Source organism: Heterodontus francisci, chromosome 24 (genome assembly GCF_036365525.1).
Source record: "Heterodontus francisci isolate sHetFra1 chromosome 24, sHetFra1.hap1, whole genome shotgun sequence".
NCBI classification, from domain to species: Eukaryota; Metazoa; Chordata; class Chondrichthyes; order Heterodontiformes; family Heterodontidae; genus Heterodontus; species Heterodontus francisci.
In genome coordinates, this window is record NC_090394.1 from 10,323,177 (window position 1) to 10,338,002 (window position 14,826).

The 14,826-nt window shown below is 42.7% G+C and overlaps 1 protein-coding gene across 8 annotated transcripts in view; it reads left to right on the forward strand.

Moving 5' to 3' along the window:
* The window catches only part of c24h16orf89 (chromosome 24 C16orf89 homolog), a 146,378-nt gene that overhangs the window by 67,956 nt on the left and 63,596 nt on the right, over nt 1–14,826 (forward strand). For 3 of the 8 annotated variants that reach the window (XM_068055668.1, XM_068055667.1, XM_068055665.1), the window contains exon 7: nt 4,021–4,104. In XM_068055668.1, the coding sequence (XP_067911769.1) occupies nt 4,021–4,104 (84 nt within the window). Of the gene's footprint in view, nt 1–4,020; nt 4,105–4,619; nt 5,112–13,362; nt 13,405–14,001; nt 14,150–14,826 lie in introns of those variants that run through there. The other 5 variants (XR_010977346.1, XR_010977347.1, XR_010977349.1 and 2 more) reach the window with 5 other exon arrangements.

A 14,826-nucleotide genomic window follows, 5' to 3' on the forward strand; every position in this document is an offset into this window, starting at 1 on the left:
CATGCGGTTCACCTTTAAGGCTTGCAAGGGATCGGTATTGCTTTAAGAGCCGGCAAACCTTAGGAGTTATAGGAAGGTATATTTTCGGTTGCCGCTAAAAACAGCCATTTGGAGACTGTGATTCAAAGGGTGCATTCTTGTTACCATAGATATAGCCACTGGGATTGAGTCGGATGCAATATATTTGTCACAATTGAGTTTTGAACTGGCTATTAGTGAGACAGTTTGTGCTAACAGAACACAGACAGAAGACACAGACAGCTATGATGAGCACACCTGAAAAAGAGCTCTCTACCGTTTAAACTGAAGGAAGAGGATTTTAGTCTGTTCAATTATTATCTCTCAAAATTCTAAAACATCAAGCCAAAACAGAGATCTCTGCTAATTTAAATTTAAGAAAGGGAAGTTAGACTGTCACAATCTTTTATCCTTCAAAAACTCTAAAGTCAGATTGATTCTGTTGAAAGTATTTGCAAGTCGTTAATTGTTGAAATTCACTGGAGATGGAAAGCAACATCCTTTGCGGACTTCGAGCAACATTGGACTGTAAATTTGCAAGGACTCTAATTTTTTCTATTTTAAATGTTGTTTATATCTTGATAGTGTTTAAGAATTTAGTTCTTCTAATTAAAGAGTTAATTTGTTGATTTAAAGACACCTGGTTTGGTTAGCCTCATTTGGGGTTAATAGATGGTACAATTTGGCTGGGTCTTTAATTTGGAAAGTTTTGAAATGATATGTTAGCTGATCTGTGGAACGATGGTATTGAATTAACAGTGCATTGGTTCCACCACAATCAGAATCGTATATTTTGATTGGGGGCTTGGACAGGAGCGGTCGGTCGTAACAACTTGCAGACTGACAGGTTTCTTTCTGTCGTAGTATGACAGATTTGTCTCCTTGCATACTACCTTTTTGAGTTTGTTGAAACTCCTGTTGTGTAATCCTGACCACTGGAACTCTACATCTTCTTTCATCAGCTCCCACAGGTTTGCTGTGTGTTCCGACTTGTACGGTATGAAGGAGCTCATGTATTGTATCAAGCCAAGGAAACTTCTCAACTCTCTCTTATGTCTTGGGGCTTCCATCTCAGAGATGACTGAGATTCTTTCAGGACTCGGCTTGACTCCGTCAGATGTGTACACCATTCCGAAGAACTGGCATTCTGTCACTTCCACATTGCATTTGTCTGCGTTTTGCTTAATCACAGCTTTCCTGGTTTTGAAGAAGGGTCACTGACCTGAAAAGTTAACTCTGCTTCTCTCTCCACAGATGCTGCCAGACCTGCTGAGTATTTCCAGCATTTTTTGTTGTTATTTCAGATTTACAGCATCTGCAGTATTTTGCTTTTATTCCTGATTCTCTCCATGCTTCATGTCGATGGTTGTTATGATCTTTTCCATCTGCACCATATATCTGGATATCATCTGCTATGCCAACTACTCCTTTGCAACCCCTGTATGTCTCGTCTACTTTCTGTTGGAACACATCCTGGCTCACTTTGTGACCAAAGGGTAGGTGCAGGAATTTGTACCGTCCAAAGGGTGTGTTGAATGTTGTCAACAGTGAAGATTCTGCATCTAGTTTCACATTCCAGTAGTCATTTCTGGCATCAAGCTTGCTGAAAACTTTTGCCCTGCCAGTGCTGGTGGGATTTCTTCCAATGTTGGAATAGGATAGGGATCCCTCTTTATTGCTTGGTTAAGATATTTTGGATCCAGGCAAATTCTTAGCCGTCCATTTGGCTTCTCTCTCACCACGATGGAATTTACCCAATCTGTAGGCTCTGTGACTCCAGCGATCACTTTCTTTTCTTCCATTTCTTGAAACTCTCTTTCAAGTTTTCCTTTTAATTCTACTGGTACTTTATGTGGGGGATGAATCACTGGTTTCATCGCTGGGTCAGTAGTGATGTGATACTCAAAATATTCAAAGCATCCAACCGTCTCATCAAAACACTTTGGGTACATTTGTACCGGATCTTTGTTTCTGATCGGAGGGCGCTTTTCAATGGGTGTACTGTCTTCAACCTTCAGTGTCACCTCCTTCACCTCATGGTTTACTGAGATAATCTGCAGCTCTTTGCAACTGCTCAACCCCAGGATAACAGAACAATCTGTTTCAGTGACGTAGAACATACAGTTAACATCTTTTCCTTTGTGTGTCCCTCTCATTTGGGTTGTTCCTATCTGTCGAATCTCAGTTCCCCTGCATGCTGTTAGCATGACGTTGTTCAGTGTAACAGCACAATTCCTTGGATAGCCATTTTACTCCAAATTTGCAGCAAAGACCTGGTATAGTCTGAACGGGATGATGTTACTCTGATCCAGTATCAATCTTCACCTTCAGATTTATCGTTGTGGGTTGTTTCTCTCTATCTTCCTGATCTGAATGGTCGTGTGAATTTCTTTTCTCTGGGAACTGTCACATCCAGACATTTCATGCAATTGTGTGGTTCCCATGTCTATCATGTTCTCAAACCCATCGTCATCTTCCAGGGTATGGATGTTTGGTTTCTTTCCCTACTCATTTGCCCTGTTACTCTGGCTCTGATGACACGTCTACCACATTCTTGTCTTGTTCTGCAAATCCATTCCTAGTGATTGGTCTTTCCATAAGCTCTGCAGATTGATCCATATGTGGGACATTTCCTTCTGTCTGTAAATTCATCTGGTCGTCCACAGCTCCTGCATCTCATTCTCTCTGTCTGGTGTACATTCTTTTGTTGTTTCACTGCATCACCCTGCTGCCTTTCTCTTGGCTTAACTGAAGGATAGCCATTTGGGTAGTCAGAGTCTTCATCTGTCTTCTTGTGGCTTCATGTGCTCTGGCAGTGTCTACAGCCTGTGATATTGTGAGCTTATCCTGTCTGATTAGAGCTTTCTGTCCTTCAGGATGTGCAGAACCCTAAATGAGCTGATCTATCAGCTGTTCATCTGTGTCCTTAAATTTACACTTCCTGGCTGCATTTTTCAATCTTGTTAAAAAATTGTTATAGGCTCACCTGGTTCCTGTCTGAGGCCTTGAAATTAGTATCAGTATATCTGATGATTTGATTTTGGCTGGAGATGGGTGCTGAATCGTCCAAGAGTTTTGTCTGGGTTTGTGTGTCCTCTTCACTCAGCACCCAGCTGTTAAATAAATTTAACCCTTTATCACCTGCCCACAAAAGGATATAGCTGACTGTTTTCTCTTCAGTAATGCCTTTTAGGAAACTGGTGAGTGTCAGTTTGCACTTTTTTAAAACTTCTCAACTGTTTCTATGACATCATCAACTTCCCAATTCATTATGGGCTGTAGCTGTGTATTCATACCAGTCCCGGCTGACATTTCATTTTTCATTTTCACATGATTCACAAAGTTTTTTTTCTCTCTCTCTCTGGCACTAATTTGGGTCAATTTTTCCCAATCTAATTCAGCATTAAATTCATTTAAAATGTTGCAGGTTTACTCACAGACACTCGCTGCTACCCTATTATGTCTTCTGGTTGTCTTTTGGTTCCCATACATTAGAAATAATCACACTTTAGACTTGGAAAGGCTGGAGCTCTTTGTTTATTCATTTAGCTTCCATGCTGCCCTAGGCTGGTGTCCCGTTACATGTCACATGACTTTCTAGTCCGGCCGTGGAAAACTTACACATAACAGTTCCTAGCTAATTAGTTCCTAGCACTCTGCAGATAGTATAACAATGTAAAACTGTGGGATTTTGCCAATAATTAACTTCATTGAGACAGCCTAGCAGTGAGCTAGACCCTATTCAATAGCTTCCTTCACAAAAGGAAGCTGATTTTTTTTTTAAATGAAGAAATTTTAAGATGGAACATAATTTTCTTCTATGAGAATCAGGATCAATTTCACCTAGATTTTTCTTCAAACATTATCAGCTACACCCCATGTGTTGATGGATATAAATTTTTTAATGAATAAAAAATGAAGTTGAAAATGCCTGCTCTGTTGACAGTTGTATTTTTTTGCTATATCGTAAGGATTCTTGCCTTGTATTTCATTTGAACTTAGACGAGTCTGCATCTCCACCAATGAAAGAACAACATGAGTTCACAGAACACAAGCGAGTGAAGAGAAGAGATAGGCAGTTGAAAGGTAAAATATTGAGATTTTTAAATGTTTGCTGCTAGTGAGATGTTATGTTACAAACTTACCCCGAGTGGTTGACTCACAAACCATGAATAAATGACAAATGCATGTTCATGTTTGATGATAAATCTCAATACCATCCATGTTTTTTGATTTATGAAAGTCTTATTCGAAGAAAATAAATTACAATTGCTTCATAAACTGATCTTAACAATTATAACATTGTCTAAATGTTCCAGTGATACTTGCAATTTGAATTTCATGATGAAATAATGCGCATCATCTCTCCCAATAATATTGTTGCTTATTTCAATATTCCAGTAAAGGAAACTGTTTTATTTTTTAATATGATGTCCAAAGTAGATTGAAAGGGCTAGAAATTCACTGGATCTGTGTTCTAGGGGTGATGCGCAAATCACCCGAATTCATTGTGAGCCGTGTCGGTAATGCATGAATTCCATGTTGCTTGTTAATATTGTATGTATGTAGCCTTCGCTGTTCATTAGCTGCACAATTGTCAGGTTTCTGTGACATCAGGAGGAACCCACACTATGGTAAAGGCAGTGAGAATTGCTGAGAGGAATTGTGTGAAAATCTGAAATGGTTAAAGCTGGGAGAAAGCCAGCGCCAAGGTTTCCTGATGCTACACTGAAGGTCTAGGTACAGGATGTGGTGAGGAGGAGGGAACCTCTTTATTCCTCAGGCAGCAAGAAGCCATCCAAGCAGATAATGCGGAGGCAGTTGGAGGAAATCGCCTGGAGTTCTATACCAGAAGTACTGCCCCCAGGTCATGGCTGCAGTGCTGCAAGAATTTTAATGATTTGATTAAATTTGTCAAGGTAAGAGCACTGTTCTCATCACAGCTACACCAGTCACAGCCTCATTCATTGCACCATCCACACAAATCCCCTCTCCCTACACCATGCTCTCTGCCCCAAGCAGTACAGCGCACTTCACAATATTCTTTACATAAGACCATAAGAAATAAAAGCTGGAGGAGGCCATTTGGCCCTTCTAGCCTGCTTGGCCATTTAACAAGATCATGGCTGATCTACCTCAACTCCACCTTCCTGTACTATCCCCATATCCCTTCATAACCTTAGTTTCCAAAAATCTACCAAATTCTGCCTTAAATATACTCAATGACTGAGCCTCCACAGCCCTCTGTGGTAGAGAATTTCAAAGATTCACAACCATACGGACCCTGGAAGTGCAGAAGGTTTTAGTTTAGACAGGCATCATGATCAGCGCAGGCTTGGAGGGCCGAATGGCCTGTTCCTGTGCTGTATTGTTCTTTTGTTTTTGTTCATTTTTATGAAGAGAGTTGTCCTCATCTCAGTCCTAAATAACCAACCCCTTATTCTGAAACTATGACCCCTTGTTCTAGATCCCCTTTATTTCCTTAATTAACCCACACTTGTTCAAGTGACTGTTAAATTTATCCCGGATTATTGTCTCACAATGTTTTCCCACCACTGAGGTTAAACTGACTGGCTTGTAGTTGCTGGGTTTATGCTTACACCCTTTTTTGAACAAGGGTGTAACATTGTCCTCAGGCACCACCTCTGTATCTAAGGAGGATTGGAAAATTATGGCTAGTGCCTTTGCAATTTCCACTCTTCACTCAGCATCCTTGGATACATCCCATCTGTCCCTGGTGACTTATCAACTTTAAGTATATCCAGCCTCCTAATACCCCCTGTTAGGACCAGGTGAGGAAGGGGTCCCAGGCTCCCCCTTTCACCCCTTCTCTGGTTTCACCTTATGTGATTTAACTTACCATCTCAGTGAGCACTTGCTCCTGTTACTCTAATGTAATTGCAGATGAACCAATCAGACAGGTTTTCTTGAGTCTCAACAGGAAAGATGTAAGTTTATTATCCTTATCACTCTAAACCGGTTAAAATGAGTAAAATACGCTAAGCATTCACACCCCACAGTCACACAAGAGCTACCCACACACACACACAAATAGATTACAGAGGGAAAACAGAGTTGGGAGGTTGGAGTAGAGTCTGTAATAAATGGAATTTAAATACTGAATCTCAGTCCCAGAGTTTTTAGTTGAAATTGTAGTTCTGAAGTCCTCGCTAGGCCACGTGCACGGTTCGGGCTTGATTCTCAGGTTCTGGAAGACAGAATAGGGGCTGAGGGAGGCAAGGGAAGAAATTGCTGGGACCTTGACAGAAATCTTTGCATCCTCATTGGCTACAGGTGAGGTCCCAGAGGACTGGAGAATAGCCAATGTTGTTCCTTTGTTTAAGAAGGGTAGCAAGGATAATCCAGCAAATTATAGGCCGGTGAGCCTTACGTCAGTGGTAGGGAAATTATTAGAGAGGATTCTTCGGGACAGGATTTACTCCCATTTGGAAACAAATGAACTTATTAGCGAGAGGCAGCATGGTTTTGTGAAGGGGAGGTCGTGTCTCACTAACTTGATTGAGTTTTTTGAGGAAGTGACGAAGATGATTGATGAAGGAAGGGCAGTGGATGTTGTCTATTTGGACTTCAGTAAAGCCTTTGACAAGGTCCCTCATGGCAGACTGGTACAAAAGGTGAAGTCACACGGGATCAGAGGTGAGCTGGCAAGATGGATACAGAACTGGCTCAGTCATAGAAGACAGAGGATAGCAGTGGAAGGGTGCTTTTCTGAATGGAGGGCTGTGACTTGTGCTGTTCCGCATGGATCAGTGCTGGGACCTTTGCTGTTTGTAGTATATATAAATGATTTGGAGGAAAATGTAGCTGGTCTGATTAGTAAGTTTGCGGACAACACAAAGGTTGGTGGAGTTGCGGATAGTGATGAGGATTGTCAGAGGATACAGCAGGATATAGATCGGTTGGAGACTTGAGCGGAGGAATGGCAGATGGAGTTTAATCCGGACAAATGTGAGGTAATGCATTTTGGAAGGTCTAATGCAGGTGGGAAGTATACAGTAAATGGCAGAACCCTTAGGAGTATTGACTGGCAGAGAGATCTGGGCATACAGGTCCACAGGTCACTGAAAGTGGCAACGCAGGGGGATAAGGTAGTCAAGAAGGCATACGGCATGCTTTCCATCATTGGTTGGGGCATAGAGTATGAATATTGGCAAGTCATGCTGCAGCTGTACAGAACCTTAGTTAGGCCACACTTGGAATGTTGCATGCAATTCTGGTCGCCACACTACCAGAAGGACGTGGAGGCTTTGGAGAGGGTACAGAAGAGGTTTACCAGGACATTGCCTGGTCTGGAGGGCATTAGCTATGAGGAGAGGTTGGATAAACTCGGATTGTTTTCACTGGAATGACGGAGATGGAGGGGCGACATGATCGAGGTTTACAAAGTTATGAGTGGCATGGACAGAGTGGATAGTCAGAAGCTTTTTCCCAGGGTGGAAGAGTCAGTTACTAGGGGACATAGGTTTAAGGTGCGAGGGGCAAAGTTTAGAGGGGATGTGCGAGGCAATTTCTTTACACAGAGGGTGGTGAGTGCCTGGAACTTTCTGCCAGGGGAGATGGTGGAAGCAGGTACGATAGCGACGTTTAAGAGGCATCTTGACAAATACATGAATATGATGGGAATAGAGGGATACGGTCCCCGGAAGTGCAGAAGGTTTTAGTTTAGGCAGGCATCAAGATCGGCGCAGGCTTGGAGGGCCGAATGGCCTGTTCCTGTGCTGTACTGTTCTTTGTTCTTTTGTTTGTTTTATCCTTGTTGCCTAGTTGTTGGCTTTGCTGGGCTGTAGGTTTGAAGCTTAGTAGTTGCCCCCGAGGCTTCCCTGGGTCTTTACTGGAAAGAGGGAGAGAGGAGAGAGAGATGTTCCCTTGTTGGATCTCAGATACAGTCTGCCTTCTGAGTCACCACTCAATCTCCAGAGTAGCCCAAGCAGTGCTATGACCATCTCTTTGGACATAATTTAATGAAAAGTTTCTGGAATTTTCTCTGAAATTCAAGGCTGTCCCCTTAGGCTGCCCAGACATACTTGGTGGTGGGGTGGGGGTGGCTCTTTCAAATGTGTCGATAGCTTCTGATGACCATATATTGACAAGGCTATCTCAGTATTTGAATCAGAGAGTACCCTATTATTCTGGCTAGGCTGAGTCAATCACATTTGTCTCCAGTCTGCTCTGTTGCTGATTCATGTGCAAATTGCCATTGCCATTTTGGCTGCTAGCTTTTCTGTTTAAAAAAAGTTATTTGTAACAATTTCCAGTAAAAGTCTCAGGCAGAGTTCTACTCAATGAAATTAATATTTTCCATTTGTCATGTGGGGTTTTCATCACACCTTCTTTATCAATATTTAGCTCATCCTGTGTCTCTGCTGCCTCCTTTTTCACTGTGACTTTGGCAGCATCTTCCTTGGTAAAGACTGATGCAAAGTACTCATTTAGGACCTCAGCCATGCTCCTCCATGCGTAAATCCCCTTTTTGGTCGCTTATCAGCCCCAATCCTCCTCTTACTACCATTTTACTGTTTATATGCCTATAGAAGACTTTGGGATTCCTTTTATATTGGCTGTCAATCTCCTAAATTAAAATTTAGAATTAAATTAAATCAAAATTTAATGGTATCAAACTTGGAGATGTGGCAAACAGAGAGGATGATACCAATCAACTGCAACAGGACGTAGATAGGCTAGCAGAATGGGCAGACAAGTGGCAGATGGAATTTAATATGGAGAGGTGTGAGGTGAAGCATTTTGGCAAAAGGGATGGGGGAGAGGCAATATATACCTAATGGGACAGTTCTAAAGAGTGTGCAGGAACAGAGAGACCTGGGGGTTCATGTGCATAGATCTTTGAAGGTGGTAGGACATATTGAGAGAATAATTAGCAAAGCATATGGGATCTTGGGCTTCATAAATAGAAATATTGAGTACAAAAGAAGTGAAGTTATGCTGAACCTTTATAAAGCTCTGGTTAGGCCCCAACTAGAGTATTGCATCCAGTTCTGGTCACCACACTATAGGAAGGATGTGAGGGTCCTTGAGAGGGTGCAGAGGAAATTTAGCAGAATGGTTCCAGAGATGAGGGATTTTAGCTACAAGGTTAGGTTGGAGAAGGTGGGATTGTTCTACTTAGAGCAAAGGAGATCGAGGGGAGATTTGATAGAGGTGTACAGGATTATGGCAGGTTTAAGTAAGGTAGACAAAGAAAAGCTGTTCCCATTAGCTGATGGCACAAGGACTAGTCAAGCCAGATTTAAGGTTTTAGGCAAGAAATGCGGAGCGGGGCAGGGGGAGAGGAGGGAAATGTTAAGAAGAACCTTTTTACGCAGCGAGTGGTGATGGCCTGGAACTCGCTGCCCACGAGAGTGGTGGAAGTGGAGAAGATCATTGATTTGAAAAGGAAATTGGATGGGCACTTGAAATAAACTTACAGACTCTGGGGAAGGAGTGGTGAATAGGACTGATTGGATTGCTCTACAGAGAGCTGACATGGACTCGATAGGCTGAATGGTCCCCTTCTGTGGCATTGTAACTTTTCTTACTCTCTCTTTGCTTCTCTGATTTCCTTATTCACATCCCTTCTGAACCTTCCATATTCAGGTTCTCACCTGTATCTGTCACACATTCCCTTTTTCTGCTTCATCGGACCCTCTGGCCGAGATTTTTAATTGTTGGTGGGGTCGGGAAGGGGTCGGGGGGTGATTTGAATTTTGTGTACCTGGAGGGAGCCACTGGATCCTGCCACCTCCAGAACACAATGCAAGTTTCAAAGGGAGGGTGGGGGTGGGGATGGTGAACAGGGAACCCACTCACCTCCAATTAACGCAATTTTCAAAGTTGAAATTACAGAACTTGAATAATTCTGGTACACATCTGGCGGATTCATTTTAATGTTGAAAAATTTTGGGAGCTGTAGGTTCTTGCGTCTGATTGTGCACTTCCATTTGGCCACTTTTGTGCTGGTTGAGGCTGCTGTCCCTCCGAGGCTGCTGTCCCTCCGAGGCTGCTGGCCCTCCGAGGCTGTTGGCCCTCCGAGGCCGCTGGCCCTCTGAGGCTGCTGGCCCTCCGAGGTGCTGCTCCTCTCTTCTGCAAGGCAGCGGCAGGCCCCATCGTGGCTGACATCTGCCTTTGCCACTGGCACTTCTGCAGGCAGCTCCTGCCTCCTGGTGATGCTCGCTGTCAGCCCAGTTAAGGCATTTACATTTCAAGATAGTGTTGCGTGGGCGTCGCAGATACGGCACGGGGACGAGACCCATAAATTATCTAGGCGTCATGTTCTCGACTCCAATTTGAAGTTCAAGCCTTCTGTCTCTCTCTTCATCCAGAGAGCTCTGACTTTGAAATAAAAACAAGAAATGCTGGAATCAATCAGCAGGTCTGGCAGCATCTGTGGAAAGAGAAGCAGAGTTAACGCTTCGGGTCAGTGACCCTTCTTCGGAACCCTGAGCTCTGACTTTGTTTGCCCTACCTTCTCCCTTGTGGGAATCTACCTCACCTGTAGCTGGGCCATCTCTTTAAAGGCATCCCATTGTTCTTTCTGTATTCAGCTTGATTCTGTACTGTATTATGAGCCTGATATTTATAGCCATTTTCTATTTCATTTTAGTTTCTATATTTTTAGATCCAGGAAGCTCTTGTTTTGGAATCCCTTCCTTTCTCCCTCATGGCACTGTGTCAAGTTTGTACCTGAGCTAACTCCTCTTTGAAAGCCTCTTATTGCTCATTTTTTGTTTTACCTGCCAATCTTTGATTCCAATCACTGTTCAAAAAATGGCAGTGGGATAAACCTGGCAACAACAATTAGCCTAATGTGAGGAAATTGATGCATACATGGACTTTCAAAACACATTTGATAAAGTGCCATATAATAAGCAAAATTGAAGCACATGATATTAAAGGGGTAATGGCCGCTTGGAGACAAAATCAGTTAAGTAACAAAAAGCAGAAAGAGGTTGTGCATGGTTGTTTTTTAGACTGGAGGGAGGTGTACAGTGGTGTTCCCCAGAGGTCAGAGGACCACTGTTCTTTTTGATATATATTAGTGACCTGGACTTTGGTATACAGGAAATCATTTCAAAGTTTGCAGATGCCTCAGAAATGTTGTGGAGAGGAGGACAGTAACAGAACTCGGGAGGATATAGACAAACTGGTGGAATGGGCGGATATCTGGCAGATAAAACTTAACACAGAGAAGTGTAAAGTGATGAATTTTGGTAAGAAAAATGAGGAGAGGCAATATAAAATAAATGGTCCAATTTTAAAAGAGCTGCAGGAACAGAGAGTAAAATACACGAGTATGAAAATAAAATATCTTGGATTTAGTCTTTGATACGCAGAGACCAGAGGGAACTTTGTTCCAAAACAGGTAGATTTTATTAAAAATCTACAAGATGAGAAGTAAATATTTAAAGTATGAAGTGTACAATTGTAAAATACTAAAAGACTTTGAAATACAACCTGACCAAGCTTCACATTGATCAGGTTCCGAGGTGATGAAACTTGAATCACCTGAGAGTGTCCACTTTCACTCTGAGGCTTTAAGTCCAGTCTTACATAGTAAAAGCACCCATTAGTTTACAGGACCTTGAGCTGATCAATCAGTCATCTGCTGACTCCTGCACATTTCACAATGAGCAGTAACAGACAACTAGCAATTTCTCATGCCACAATCCCATAAACGCAACATCATACATAGAGTTAGTGTATTTTACTCTGTAGTTTCATCAAGGATCAACCATCTTAACCAGATTAATAATTGTACAGCAGCCGGCACAAAATGCTTCTCTCAGCATATGTACGCAAAGTTTTGAAGGTGACAGGACAAGTTGACAAGACTGTTTTTTAAAAAAAGTACACGGGATCCTGGACTTTATAAATAGAAGCATAGAGTACAAGAGCAAGGAATCTATGCGAAACCTTTATAAAATCACTGGTTAGGCATCAATTGGAATATTGTGTTCAATTCTGTGCATCACACTTTAAGAAGGATCTGAAGGCCTTAGAGAAGGTTCAACAAAGAATGGTTCCAGCGACTTAAACATAGAAACATAGAAAATAGGAGCAGGAGTAGGCCATTCAGCCCTTCGAGCCTGCTCCGCCATTCATTATGATCATGGCTGATCAACCAACTCAGTAACCTGTTCCCGCTTTCCCCCATACCCTTTGATCCCTTTCGACCCAAGAGCTATATCTAACTCCTTCTTGAAAACATACAATGTTTTGGCCTCAACTGCTTTCTGTGTTAACGAATTCCACAGGCTCACCACTCTCTGGGTGAAGAACTTTCTCCTCATCTCAGTCCTGAGAGGTTTACCCCGTATCCTTAGACTATGACCCCTGGTTCTGGACTCCCCCACCATTGGGAATATCCTTCCTGCATCTACCCTGTCAAGTCCTGTTAGAATTTTATAGATTTCTATGAGATCCCCTTCACTCTTCTGAACTCCCAGCGAATATAATCCCAACCGACTAAATCTCTCCTCATACGTCAGTCCCACCATCCCAGGAATCAGTCTGGTAAACATTCCCTCTATAGGAAGAACATCCTTCCTCAGATAAGGAGACCAAAACTGCACACAATATTCCAAGTGTGGCCTCACCAATTGCAGCAAGACATCCCTACTCCTGTACTCGAATCCTCTCGCTATGAAGGCCAACTTACCATTTGCCTTTTTTACCACCTGTTGCATCTGTCACTTACCTTCAGTGACTGGTGTACGAGAACACCCAGGGCTCGTTGCATATTCCCCTCTCTGTTTGTCGCTGTTCAGATAATAATCTGCCTTCCTGTTTTTGCTACCAAAGTGGATAACCTCACATTTATAATTGGAAAGTGGTGAACAAGGATTCACCAAGGGGGAGTTCAAAACACAATATGTTTAAAAATCAAACCCTGTTACAAAGAGACCAGGTAAAGACAGTAAAAGACCCCTAGACACCTTTCTCACCTGATCATAACAAATACTAGATCTAAAATAGCCCGTTCCCTTTTTGGTTTCTCAACATAGTGCTCTAGAAAAGCATCTTGCATGCATTCTAAGAATTTGTCTTCCACAAAATTAGTATTAATTAGGTTTACCCAGTCTATATGTAGATTGAAATCCCCCATAATTACTGTATTGCCCTTGTTACATCCACCTCTAATTTCCTGTATACTGTAATTTACATTATAGGCCATCAAACAGCAGTGGTAAACAACTGCCACCAATATTTTATGCCTCTTTCGTTCCACCCAAACTAATTCTCTGTCTTGCTCTTTCGAACAAAAGTCTTGTCTCACTACAGTACTATGCCCTCTTTAATTAACAGAGCTACTCCACCATTTTTCCCCAGCTTCCTGTCCTTCCTGAATGTCATTTACCATTGGATATTCAGGTACCAGCTTTGTTTTCCTTTTAGCCACATCTCTGTAATGTCCACCAGGCCTTACATATGAATTTCTATTTGAGCTGCCAATTCATCTGTTTTAATGTGAATGTTGTGGGCATTCAGATACAGAGCCCTAATTCCGTTTTTTTTTACTGTTTTTGTAAACTTTGGCCCTATTTGTTGGCACACTCAAGTTTGTAATCACTGTCCCTTTGCCATATTCTGATTATCATTATCTTTAATGCTACCTTGATCTATTGCCTTGTCATTTCCCTTTAATTTACTCAATCTTCCCCTACATGATCCCTTTCCCTCTCTATTTAGTTTTATACCCTCTCTACTTCCCTAGTTTTACGACTCACTAGCACTGTTGAGGTGAAGTCCATCCCAATGGTACAGCACCCACTTTCCCCAGTACACGTGCCAATGGCCTATGAACCAGAGCCCATTTCTCCCACACCAGTCGTTGAGTCACGCAATCATCTCTCTAATCTTATTCACCATATGCCAATTTGCATGTGACTCTGTTAAAAATTGAGAGATTATTACCTCTGAAGTTCTGCTTTTGAATGTAGTGCCTAACTCCTCATATTGACTATGCAGAACCTCTTTCCTATGTTGTTGTTACCTACATGGACCACAACAACTGGATCCTGCCCCTCCTACTGGCAAGTTCTTCTCCAGCCCTGAGCAGATGTCCTGAACCCTGGCATTGGGCAGGCAACACAGCCTTCTGGATTCTCACTCACAGGTGCAGAGAACAGTGTCTACCACCTGACTATACCGTCCCCTACTAACACGACATTCCTTATAATTCCCTCCCAACTTGAACAGCTTCCTGTACCATGGTCAGTCTGCTTCGCCACACTACAGCACATGCTTTTGTCCATACAAGCTGCGAGGATCACGAACATGTTGTCCAATTGCAAGGGCTGAGGCTCCTCCACTCCCACCTTCTCGATCCCCTTACCTGCTTGACACGCAGTCACACTCTCCTTTTCCTGACCGCTGACCAGCTCGGGCAACCCGAACCTGAGTGTTGTGACTGTCTTCTGGAACAAAGTGTCCAGGTAACTTTCCCCTTCCCTGATACATCGCAGTGTCTGCAGCTCAAATTACAGCTCACTCACTCTGAGCCAAAGTTCCTCATACACAGTTCTGTCACCATTGCAAGTTACATCCTCAGGCTTCTCTGGCATTGCCTCTCAGACATCTGAAGGTAATGTGTCCTTGGTTTGAGGATACAATAACATGCCCATCTTCGCTAACGCCTTTCCTGGATGGCTTCATTCTGAGCAGCCTCAGACTCTTGTGCTGCCTCCTGAGGTATCATCCGTTATCGCCAAGACCCCTCCTCAGTCTCTCCCTCTGCAATTGTTCATGTGTTAGAGGACAAATTGCATGCATGAGACTCATGTCTTTGCAATT